This window comes from Castor canadensis, chromosome 8 (genome assembly GCF_047511655.1).
Source record: "Castor canadensis chromosome 8, mCasCan1.hap1v2, whole genome shotgun sequence".
NCBI classification, from domain to species: Eukaryota; Metazoa; Chordata; class Mammalia; order Rodentia; family Castoridae; genus Castor; species Castor canadensis.
Genome location: NC_133393.1, coordinates 138,607,083 through 138,620,285, shown reverse-complemented (window position 1 = coordinate 138,620,285; position 13,203 = coordinate 138,607,083). Strand labels below are relative to the sequence as shown.

General features: G+C 37.5%; 1 protein-coding gene across 7 annotated transcripts in view; it reads right to left on the bottom strand.

The window, feature by feature from the left end:
* Dram1 (DNA damage regulated autophagy modulator 1) overlaps positions 1-13,203 on the bottom strand; it is an 84,187-nt gene that overhangs the window by 55,189 nt on the left and 15,795 nt on the right. For all 7 annotated transcript variants that reach the window (XR_012450962.1, XR_012450963.1, XR_012450959.1 and 4 more), the window contains exon 2: positions 3,217-3,284. Coding sequence is in view for 2 of the 7 variants with exons in the window: in XM_074084245.1 (XP_073940346.1) it covers positions 3,217-3,284 (68 nt within the window). In the remaining 5 variants the exon portion in view is untranslated. The remainder of the gene's footprint in view (positions 1-3,216; positions 3,285-13,203) is intronic.

Below are 13,203 nucleotides of genomic sequence, written 5' to 3'. Positions count from 1 at the left end.
AAGGCACTCTGATGAGTTTTCATTATTTGATTTTTTAAAAAAGGAAAAATACAGAAGCACTTTTGAATCACTTTTTTGAAGTGTCCTGATTATGGATGAGAGTGTAGCCTCATGGTGGACCACTTGCCTGACATGCATAAGATCCTGGGTACAATCTCCAGCACTGAAAAAAAAAGTCCTGATTACAAGAGTCTCCACACTGTTCACCTTTGTCCTTCCCCACCTCATCTTACTCTTTGTCCAGTATGTTGTACAGACAGACAGACAGACAGACAGACACACACACACACACACACACACCATCTTGGCTGTTATCTTTTTCACACAAATGTTATTATAGTACATGTATTAATCAGTGACTTGCTTTTCTCACTTAAAAGTGTACTATGGAGATTTTTCAAAATCTCATCTCATTATGGTCTACAGTGTGAGGTACCATGTGAATGGTTTATTGCTTTTCTTATGTCTTTTTCCAATACAAACAATATCCAGTGGACAGCCTGGCATGTGAATCTTTGGGCACACTTCCAGGTGTTTCTGAAAAACACCTGGAAGTATTATTGGGTCATAGAGTATGCATGAATAAAATGTTGAGAAGCACTTCCAATTTGTCCCAAGACTGTAACAATTTATGTCCCCATCAGCAGAATTGGAGAGCAATTCTGTGTGCACTGACCTTTTTAGTAACTGTCAATCTAATGAATGAAAAAATTATAGCCTGTTGGTTTAATTGGCATTTCCCCAATCATCAGTAAGATTTAGCAATTTTCATTACGTACACTGGTCACTTGCATTTCTTCTTCTGAGAAGTGCATATTTATAATTATTTTTTAGGCTTATCTATTCTTTTTTGGGGGGGGCAGTACTGGGGTTTGAACCCGGGGCCCTATGCTTACTAGACAAGCACTCTACCACTTGAGTTACATCTCCAACCCTGTCTAGTAATTTTTAATTTGTGGTTGCTTTTTATATATTAGATCCACTAATCTATTGTCTGCTATAAATATAAAATTTCTTCTAGTCTGTTGCATTTCAACTTTGTTTCTCATACCTTTCATCATATAGAAGTTTTAATTTTTTACCTACACAAATCTGTTCGTTTTGATTTCACTTCTGAGTTTGGGGCAAAAACCATTATTTAGTACTTTAATGCCCTTTCCATTTTGCTTTTCATGTTTAGGTTTTTTTATTGTAATAAGGTTTTATGTATGGTGTGCAAAGAATAGTAACAGTATGCTTTCAAATAGCTAGTCAATTAACCAAATACCATTCAATGTTTTGAAGAGTAATTTAGCAATAAAATGTAATTTCCAAGAGAGTAGGGCCTCACCTGTTTTGTTTCATATCCTGACCTCAACACTAAGCATAAGCATAAGCATAAGCACTACTAAACTATTGGAAGGAGAGGACCAAAAGTGGTGGTGAGGTGAAACTTTCTACCAAGTAGCAAGAACAACTTCCAAAGATACCCACTCATTACAAGTCTATCACATAGTATGTATGTAGACACTGACTGCTGGCTGAATGGATAGCTATCAAAATTTTAGATATGGAGCTGGCAGCATGGCTCAAGTGGTAGAATGAGTGTTTGGCAAGCATGAGACCCTGAGTTCAAATCCCAGTAAAACAAAAAAAATTAGATTATGTATTCCCTTTAACAAGCAAACTTAAGGGAAAAACTCATAAAGATGCACAAAGATATGCTTTAAAAGAATGTTCACTTCAACATTGTAATTTCAAAATATCAGAAATAGCCTAAATGTTTAACACTTGGGGACTAATTAACATTGTGCATCCACACAAGGGATATCATGCATGTGTTAAAAGGATAAGGTAGATTTGTATATATTGACATAATGACGGTCATAACATTTTACTGCGTTTTTTTAAAAGCAAGCTAGCTGGGTGTGGTGTACACTTGTAATCCCAGGAGACTAAAGTAGGAGGATTTTGAGTTTGAGGCCAGCCTGAGCTACATAGTGAGCCTGTCTCACCAAAAAAAGTAGGATGGGCTGGGGACCTGTCTAGCAAAATAAGACCCTGAGTTCAAACACCAGTGCCACCAAAAAAAAAAAAAGTAGGCTAAAAACTAATAATTCATCGTAGACTTTTACTAGCTAGGTGCTCTAACACTTGAGAGACCTCCCCAGCCCTAGTAGAGACTATTTTAAATGAACTTATTCATGTCAGTTTATTCCTTTTCTGGAAGCAAAAGTTGTACTTATTGTTTACTTGTGATAATTTCTCTCTTTTATGTGTGGACTCAGCAAGAGGACATGAGGACTGATTGATCCCATACTTCTACTTCCCCTTGCTAACTACCAAAATCTTGGGAGGAGAGAACCACAAACGGGCAATGAGATGAAACATTCTCCCTACCAAGTAGCATGAAGAACTTCCAAAGATGCCCAGTCACTGAGTAGGGTTTCCAGCACCTTCCTTCCTATTCTGCACCAGTAGAGGGACAGAAGGTCCCATGGGTCTTAGCAAACATTTGATTGTTCCATAGACGGAAGATCATGGAAGGATTAAGAGAAAGAGTCCCCATCTGACATCTATATACTCATACCCTCCAGTGTTACATTAACTGTGAAGCAGTACATTACATTCGTTGGCTCATGACAGGATTGTCTTGCATCTCAGGTGCTTTTGAGAAATTGAAAAGAAAAATCATGTTGGAGACAAACTGTTTCCCCATTTCACCTTTCCCATTTCTCTAATAGATCATTGGTTCTCAAACTGTAGCGTGCTTCCAAGTCCCCTACTGTGCTTTTTATGTCCCACAGTGCTGGATGTCAAACCCAGAGCCTTGTGTGTGCCAGGCAAGTGCTTTACCACAGAACCACACACCCCCCCAGTGCTTAGTTACAACACCGATTGAGTAGATTCTGTAGTATGGCCCAGGATCGTGGGGACTAACCAGGACCCCAGGTGATTTTCACGTAACCTGCTTTCAGAGCACACTTTGAGAAACAGTACTTTGGCTTACACAAGTGCCTTGGTTATAACCCATGTGATATTGCCACATAATAAAGTGAATAATTCTATAATATGCCCATAAATAATTTTGGATTTCTACATATTTTAGTTCCTCAAAGTAGGTCAAAATCCAGTTGCAAAGGTTGTGCTTTTTTTTTAAAAAAATGCATGAACTGTAAGTAACATTTTACTGCACTTGAGACTGACTTTTTCATTGGCTTATAATTGTGCACTTACCAAGAAATGCAGAGAAGTTTATCATAAATCCAAAAATACCACTCTCTGGAGGTGTTGTTCCTGTATCACTGAGAAAGAGAAAAAATGTCTAACTTACTAAAAACAAAATTCAATTCAGACCACTGTACATGTAATTGGCAAGTTTTATACTGTTTCTTCTAGGTATTTAGTTGTTTTGAATCCTGAAGGTGTGGCCTAAAGTATTTTCATTTTGGATCTGTAAAGCTTAAAATTCATTTTTCTACCATGAAAGATTGCATTGAATTTGTTTTTCATAGTAAAAGGCTAGAAAAATGTTTAAGATGAATGATGTTACTGTTTCTCAAATTATCAAACCTGATGAACTTGGCATATACCCATTCTCGGGAAAGAATTGGGTGTGACTATTTTGAAAATAAAAATAATGAAAAATCATGTTTAAAATTCTATGATTGAGACCACTAAATGCATATAAACACCTCACTTTGATCTTTTCATGGATGGATTTATGCACAAATTTTATCCTACTGAAAATATAATAGTGAAAAGCTGAGTAATATTATCAATCTGCTTTTAACCAAACTTCACTGAAACAATACATTATTGAGGTTCCATTAATTATGGTAAGTTATTTTAACAAAAAAAAAAATTTCTATGAAAAATATCAGGTAATTAGATGATTTGAAAAGTAGTGTTTGACATGTTCTATTTTCTATTCATTAATTGCCAAGTTTTAAAGCTTTACATTTTCAGGCTGCTCTCAAGTTGCTTATCTAGTTTAAAACCAATGGCAAAAGAGCTCCCAACATGAAACAACTTGTACCTGTTTTGAGTGTTTCCACATATAAAAATAGCTCTGAAACTTATGTGTTGAAAACTAATCACGTTGAAAAGATGCACTTCAGAGTGTCTGAAGAATTCCACAAGAAGCCCGCATGTGCTGAAAGCAAGAACTTTTAAGTTTTGCGAACGCTTAATATTTAAAAAGTTACACAGGATAGAGCAGGGAAAAAATGAGGCATGGGAAACAGAAGCCAAGAATTGAGAGATAAACATTGTATTAATGAATAGTGAATACCTTGATTTAAAGTGTACAGGCACTACTTCCTTTTCTTTAAGCCTCATACTCCCTCACTAAGGTACAACATGTAGTATAAAAGAAAAAAAGCTTTCTCCCTTTAAACTTGGCTGCTCACCCAAATGGGTACTATATTCTGGGAAATGAGTGAGAATATCTTAAAGACACTTATCCTGGTGTGGGGGGAAGTTGGTAAAATGACTCCTTTGATCAGAAAAGTGTTTGCAAAGAAGAAAAAAAATCTTAAGACTTAAAAGGAGCACCTGATGAAACCCATCCTTTTTTCTCAAGAAAAACAGACATCTCTATCACACTGACCCAAATTTGATAAACTGACCAGACGTAGCATTTCTGGGCCCAACTGATAATGTCAAAATAGTGTAACAGCACGAGTAACTGAATTTAGCATGTGTCCAGGACAAAGGGGAGCACTTAAAATGAATTTAAGCCAAACCCTTGAGCCACTTTTTCACCATAAATAACCCTGTTATAGCACTCAGTGTGCCTCTTACCATCTATGCCTGCACCCATATCTGGGTGTGTACTGTCTTTTGCTTTGCTTTACTCATAAACTTTTTTGGTCTCTACTTTGATGTGTCCTAATTTTCTTGCAGTAACATCATGAACCAGGTACTCAAGGGCCAGGTAGAGGCCTTCTTCCTTTTGGAGACCTCAGTAAGAACCTGAAAGGGAACTGAATATACCCACCTTTCCTGGGTTTTCACACTATAAGAAGATTGAAGAAAAGGCTACCCAATGTGCAAGATGCCCTTCTGGGCACAGGGCTAAATTGGCCATGAGAATGGGATAAGAACCAGTGATAGGAAAAAGGTAGAGGCAGCCCATGCCCCAAGGTGGCACTTTTCCCAGATAATTAAGTCTGACAGAAGAACCAAGCTTTCTCATGGCCTCAGGATATGCAAAAGCAGCTACCAGGAGTCATCCTAGAGTACTTGTAACACATCAATCACCTCAATTACATGTCAGGGACAGGAGCTAAGGTACACATGTGCTAGGAAGAAGACTGTGCATGTTTGTGATGAGAAGGAAATGGAAGGGGGGGATTAGGAAAATAAGTAGCTGAGGGACAAAGGCATTCTAACAGGAGATTAAAAAAAAAAGACTTATTGATAGCAAACCAGGACATGTGTCAAAAGCCCAGGTGACATCAAACATGTGATATGAGGACTCAAAATTTATTCTTGTTTAACTGTATGTTTCAAACTACACAGGTACAGCTGGGAGTGTAGCTCAGTGCTAGAATGTGTGCTTAACATGAGTGGAGTTGTGGGTTTGATCCCTGGCACCAAAAGTAAATAAATAAAAAGTAAACAATGAGTAAATAAATAAAACCATACATAGGACAAAAGGCACTTTATAAATGACTATTCCACATGTATTTATTGGATGAATGGCTGTGAGTACTGAAAAAAACTAATATTTACATATATAAACGCCAACACAGTGGTTGTGGGAGACTTTAACACTCCATTATCATCAATAGATAGGTCATCCAAACAAAAACTCAATAAAGAAATCCAAGATCTAAAATATGCAATAGATCAAGTGGACCTAGTAGATGTCTACAGAACATTTCATCCAACCTCTACACAATATACATTCTTCTCAGCAGCCCATGGAACCTTCTCCAAAATAGATCATATCCTAGGGCACAAAGCAAGCCTCAGCAAATATAAGAAAATAGAAATAATGCCATGCATACTATCTGACCACAATGCAGTAAAAGTAGAACTCAACAACAAAAGTAAAGACAAAAAACATGCAAACAGCTGGAAACTAAATAACTCATTACTTAATGAAGAATGGATCATCGATGCAATAAAAGAGGAAATTAAAAAGTTCCTAGAAGTCAATGAAAATGAAAACACAACCTACCGGAACCTATGGGACACAGCTAAGTCAGTCTTGAGAGGAAAGTTTATAGCCATGAGTGCATATATTAAAAAGATTGAAAGATCCCAAATCAATGACCTAATGATACATCTCAAACTCCTGGAAAAACAAGAACAAGCAAATCCCAAAACAAATAGAAGGAGAGAAATAATAAAAATAAGAACTGAAATCAATGAAATAGAAACCAAAAAAACCATACAAAGAATTAATGAAACAAAAAGTTGGTTCTTTGAAAAAATAAACAAGATCGATAGACCCCTGGCAAACCTGACTAAAATGAGGAGAGAAAAAACCCAAATTAGTAGAATCAGGAATGCAAAAGGGGAGATAACAACAAACACCATGGAAGTCCAGGAAATCATCAGAGACTACTTTGAGAACCTATATTCAAATAAATTTGAAAATCTTAAAGAAATGGACAGATTTCTAGATACATATGATCATCCAAAACTGAACCAAGAGGAAATAAATCACCTGAATAGACCTATAACACAAAATGAAATTGAAGCAGCAATCAAGAGTCTCCCCAAAAAGCAAAGTCCAGGACCTGATGGATTCTCTGCTGAATTCTATCAGACCTTTAAAGAAGAACTGATACCAACCCTCCTTAAACTGTTCCACGAAATAGAAAGGGAAGGAAAACTGCCAAACACATTTTATGAAGCCACTATTACACTTATCCCAAAACCAGGCAAAGACACCTCCAAAAAGGAGAACTATAGGCCAATCTCCTTAATGAACATTGATGCAAAAATCCTCAACAAAATAATGGCAAATCGAATTCAGCAACACATCAAAAAGATTATTCACCACGACCAGGTAGGCTTCATCCCAGGGATGCAGGGGTGGTTCAACATACGAAAATCAATAAACGTAATAAACCACATTAACAGAAGCAAAGACAAAAACCACTTGATCATCTCAATAGATGCAGAAAAAGCCTTTGATAAGATCCAACATCATTTCATGATAAAAGCTCTAAGAAAACTAGGAATAGAAGGAAAGTTCCTCAACATTATAAAAGCTATATATGACAAACCTACAGCCAGCATTATACTTAACGGAGAAAAATTAAAACCATTCCCTCTAAAATCAGGAACCAGACAAGGATGCCCACTATCTCCACTCCTATTCAACATAGTACTGGAATTCCTAGCCAGAGCAATTAGGCAAGAAGAAGGAATAAAAGGAATACAAATAGGTAAAGAAACTGTCAAAATATCCCTATTTGCAGACGACATGATCCTGTACCTTAAAGACCCAAAAAACTCTACTCAGAAGCTTCTAGATATCATCAATAGCTATAGCAAAGTAGCAGGATATAAAATCAACATAGAAAAATCATTAGCATTTCTATACACTAACAATGAGCAAACGGAAAAAGAATGTATGAAAACAATTCCATTTACAATAGCCTCAAAAAAAATCAAATACCTAGGTGTAAACCTAACAAAAGATGTGAAAGACCTCTACAAGGAAAACTATACACTTCTGAAGAAAGAGATTGAGGAAGACTATAGAAAGTGGAGAGATCTCCCATGCTCATGGATTCGTAGAATCAACATAGTAAAAATGTCGATACTCCCAAAAGTAATCTACATGTTTAATGCAATTCCCATCAAAATTCCAATGACATTCATTAAAGAGATTGAAAAATCTACTGTGAAATTTATATGGAAACACAAGAGGCCACGAATAGCCAAGGCAATACTCAGTCAAAAGAACAATGCAGGAGGTATCACAATACCTGACTTCAAACTATATTACAAAGCAATAACAATAAAAACAGCATGGTACTGGCACAAAAACAGACATGAAGACCAGTGGAACAGAATAGAGGATCCAGATATGAAGCCACACAACTATGAGCAACTTATCTTTGACAAAGGAGCTAAAAATATACGATGGAGAAATAGCAGCCTCTTCAACAAAAACTGCTGGGAAAACTGGTTAGCAGTCTGCAAAAAACTGAAACTAGATCCATGTATATCACCCTATACCAATATTAACTCAAAATGGATCAAGGATCTTAATATCAGACCCCAAACTCTTAAGTTGATACAAGAAAGAGTAGGAAATACTCTGGAGTTAGTAGGTATAGGTAAGAACTTTCTCAATGAAACCCCAGCAGCACAGCAACTAAGAGATAGCATAGATAAATGGGACCTCATAAAACTAAAAAGCTTCTGTTCATCAAAAGAAATGGTCTCTAAACTGAAGAGAACACCCACAGAGTGGGAGAAAATATTTGCTAATTATACATCAGACAAAGGACTGATAACCAGAATATATAGGGAACTTAAAAAACTAAATTCTCCCAAAACTAATGAACCAATAAAGAAATGGACATGTGAACTAAACAGAACTTTCTCAAAAGAAGAAATTCAAATGGCCAGAAAACACATGAAAAAATGCTCACCATCTCTAGCAATAAAGGAAATGCAAACTAAAACCACACTAAGATTCCACCTCACCCCTGTTAGAATAGCCATCATCAGCAACACCACCAACAACAGGTGTTGGCGAGGATGCGGGGAAAAAGGAAACCTCTTACACTGTTGGTGGGAATGTAGACTAGTACAACCACTCTGGAAAAAAATTTGGAGGCTACTTAAAAAGCTGGACATCGATCTACCATTTGATCCAGCAATACCACTCTTGGGGATATACCCAAAAGACTGTTACTCCAGAGGCACCTGCACATCCATGTTTATTGCGGCACTATTCACAATAGCCAAGTTATGGAAACAGCCAAGATGCCCCAGCACTGACGAATGGATTAAGAAAATGTGGTATCTATACACAATGGAATTTTATGCAGCCATGAAGAAGAACGAAATGTTATCATTCGCTGGTAAATGGATGGAATTGGAGAACATCATTCTGAGTGAGGTTAGCCTGGCTCAAAAGACCAAAAATCGTATGTTCTCCCTCATATGTGGACATTAGATCAAGGGCAAACACAACAAGGGGATTGGACTATGAGCACATGATAAAAGCGAGAGCACACAAGGGAGGGGTGAGGATAGGTAAGACACCTAAAAAACTAGCTAGCATTTGTTGCCCTTAATGCAGAGAAACTAAAGCAGATACCTTAAAGCAACTGAGGCCAATAGGAAAAGGGGACCAGGAACTAGAGAAAAGGTTAGATCAAAAAGAATTAACCTAGAAGGTAACACCCACGCACAGGAAATCAATGTGAGTCAATGCCCTGTATAGCTATCCTTATCTCACCCAGCAAAAACCCTTGTTCCTTCCTATTATTGCTTATACTCTCTCTACAACAAAATTAGAGATAAGGGCAAAATAGTTTCTGCTGGGTATTGAGGGTGGGAGCGGGAGGGGGTGGAGTGGGTGGTAAGGGAGGGGGTGGGGGCAGGGGGGAGAAATGAACCAAGCCTTGTATGCACATATGAATAATAAAAGAAAAATGAAAAAAAAAAACTAATATTTAACACTTGCTGAGCATTAATTACTTATCAGACACTGTTGCCTGCTTACTGTGCATCATTTTACTTCATCTCATAATCCTGAGAAGAATCTTATAGCAACCATGTTTTACTAGGGTATCAAAGCAGCTGTGCAACTTGTTCAAGGTCATAGAGCTACATCGAGGAATCTATATTCCTATCCCAATGTCCAACTCCCCGACTCTCCTGCCTCCATTCCCTGCTCTCTTGCCTCTAATGGCAGGCAAGGAACAAAGCCATTAGAAGTGTTGGGATATAGAACAAACAATGAAACACTGATATGTGTATAAATGTTTAAAAGCCATCTCTGGAGGGCACCTGGTTTGTTAGCATTTGGTAATTCCATGGTGAAAATATACCCTGTACATCAAAATTCAGGCTGCCAAAATGCAGGTCACTAAACATTGATCAGAAAGAGATACACAGTTAGTTCTCATGAGTATACATGCTGACTCCAGCACACCATGGGAACGAACCATCACGGTAAAAGGGTCCCTTATGTCTTTGCATTACACCGAAGATATAAACTAGGCAAGAACTTAAAGCTTTTCGAATAACAGAATTTTATGGTAAAAACTTTTTGACAAATATTACCACTGTAAATTGATTTTTCTTCAGAATCACTGAGTCTCTAACGCCCTCTACCAATGCGTGGTTATCAATAGGCTCACATTCCTACACCTTTGCTGTAATACAGGCAGCTGTCACTGTAACAAAAATTGGTAGAAATATTAGCCACAATCTTTAAAAAAATTTTGCCATGGCTCCACAAACAACTATAAAAATTTATTCACTTATCAATAAAACATGTTAGATACAATCATCATATATCAACAAAATATTTGCTAGATACAAGCTGCATCACAATTTCTCAAATATATCAGATAAGAAGGTTAGAGTTTGGGACTCATTTCCACTAAAGGATGAAATAGTGCATAATTAGCTGATTTTGCTTAGGAATATTTCATGAAAACTTTCCAAGCAGTAAGTGAAATTTGGAAACTTCTAAGAACTTTTAACAATAGTATTTTTTGTTCATTATTATTAATAAAAATGAAAGGGCTCTTTCTTATCTCCCAATGAAAAATGTTCTTCTAAGTCTTTCAGTCTCTGATCTTATATATTTCATCTTAAGTAAATATTGAGTCACATCTTTTTCCTGATATTGGAATTTAGACAAGCATAACCAAGAAACCCTGTGCATAGCCTCGGTTTCATTTTATTTTTAAGCTCAAAGTAAATAATACCATCATGCAGGTGCAAAGGTAGGGCAATTAGCCATTCATGTCCCTGGTCTCTACATTCACGGATTCAATGAAGAATCCAAAACATTTTTAATTGCTTCAGCATTGAATATGTATAGACTTTTTTTTTCTTGTCATTATTCCCTAAACAATGTTATTTAACTATTTACATTATGTTGGGTATTATAAGTCATCTAGAAATGACTTAAAGTATACAGGAAGATGTGCACAGATTATATGCAGTACTACATCATTTTATATAAGGGACTTGAGCATCCACACGTTTGGTATCTTTAGGAATCAATATTTATAGGGAGTCCTGGAACCAATCCCCCACAGATTCCAAAGGACGACTATATTTGGTTGACATAGCTATCTATACCTGGGTGCCTGATTCAGGAAACTGGTGAAAAGAGTGAGAGGCAAAATCAGTTGCTTTCCAACTTGCCAGTGGTCTCCCTTCCCATCTCTCATGACACCATTCTGAATCTTGTGATTTCACAGTGTAGTTGGCACTGCCCTAGTCCCACCCACCACCTTGCTGGCCTCCTCATTAAGGAAGTGCTTCCAGACTGCAATGAGGATGAGAAGGGTATTCATTTGCCTATAGTTTAGAAGCTGTTGAGGTTATTATGTATATACAGTTGTTTCAGGATAGGTTGTGCCCGGAAAATAAATTTACACACACTTTCCCTTTATTTCTACAAGTTGAGCTATCTCTGGAAAAGTTCAAGTACTTTGTAGAACATCTTCTCCAAACTAACTTATGTGAAAGAAGTGCATACCACTTAATGCTCAAAGAAGGGAAAGCTATACAAAGAAAACACACCTGAGAATGTGAGACTTAGTTGGACAGCGTCTCTTCTTATCATTACACACACGAGTCCATCACCCAAAGCCTGGAGTTATGGCTTATTGTGAGTGGGGGTGGATTCACATGCTGACAAGATTCAACATTATCTGTGTCTCCAGATGAGGTTTGTTAGATTATCCTAAAATTCTAGGCCTATTGCTTAGAAGACCGAGCAGGACTTAGAGCCTAAACAAGTTCACGCATCACTAAAAGATCTTAATTCCTTTATCTTTGTAATATTTAATTGTATTATTTAAAAGGAATAAGAGTGGTAATGAAAAGTCATATTACCTTTTATTAGATACTGTTATAATCATAAGACCTTACTTTATGGTAACTGTCCTTGGAGATGACATTCCAGCATGGGAGGCTCCCTGCAGCTGTGTCATTTGATCATAGCCCAAAGGCTGGGAAACATGAAACTATGTCAACTATTTTTAAACTCAGGAAGGATTTCCTGCTCACAAATGCAGAGAACTTGCTCTTTTCTCACACTACCTACGTGCAATTTGCCCTCTCTCCTTTTTCACTTGTACAAGAAAAGTTTTTAAATACTGGTAAGCATCTCCTACATGTCGGGACCCAGGTGATCAGGACACTAACATGGAAAGATAACTCAGTACCTTCAGAAGGCTCAGTACATAACAAAAAACTCAGAGATTCCTTTATTCAACATGCAGCTACTGATTGCCTTCTGGGTAACAAGCAATTTTGTAGACACAGTGAATGCAGCTGTAAATAAAACAGAAAAAAAATCTGTCCTTTGTGGGATCTATATTTTTGTGAGGAGAACACGAGCAATAAAAATCAATATCCTAGGAGTGAGGAAAGGAGAAGGTGGATAAGAGGTCAGAGAACGTTAGGGAGCTGCCTCCTTGTGACAGGGTAATCTGGGAAGGTATCCTTGACGGAGAACTGAACAAAGGAAGAGTGTGAGCACTGGGATATATGGGCCAAGAAAATTACAAATATGGAGAACAAATGTTCAGGCCTTGAGGGGACAAGATGTTAGGGGAACTATAGGGAGGGGATGTGGTGGAAGCGCGGAGTGAGTTAAGGGGGAGAGTTGGGGGAAGGGCATATGGAGGTGGGGGCATGCTAAGAATTTTGGGTCCTCTCCTAAGTATCACAGGAAGTGGTTGAGGACTGAGAGCAGTAGAGGGTTGTAAAGTTGATTGACAATTTTGAAGGATGGGCAAAAAGACCAGAGAGTCAAGCTGGACCAAGGTCACCATTAGGAAACTATTTCAGTAGTTTATCAAGAGATGACAGCTGCTCACGCCAGTGTGGTAATAAGGGAGGAGGAACATGGTCAGATTTGGGAAGTTTTCTTAGGTAATCTCTAGAAACATCCCCTGGTAGTAGAGAGGTTAATGTTACCAAAAGAAAGAACAGAAGCCAGGTACTGGGGGTTTACTCTTGTAATCCTAGCTACTCAGGAGACAGAAA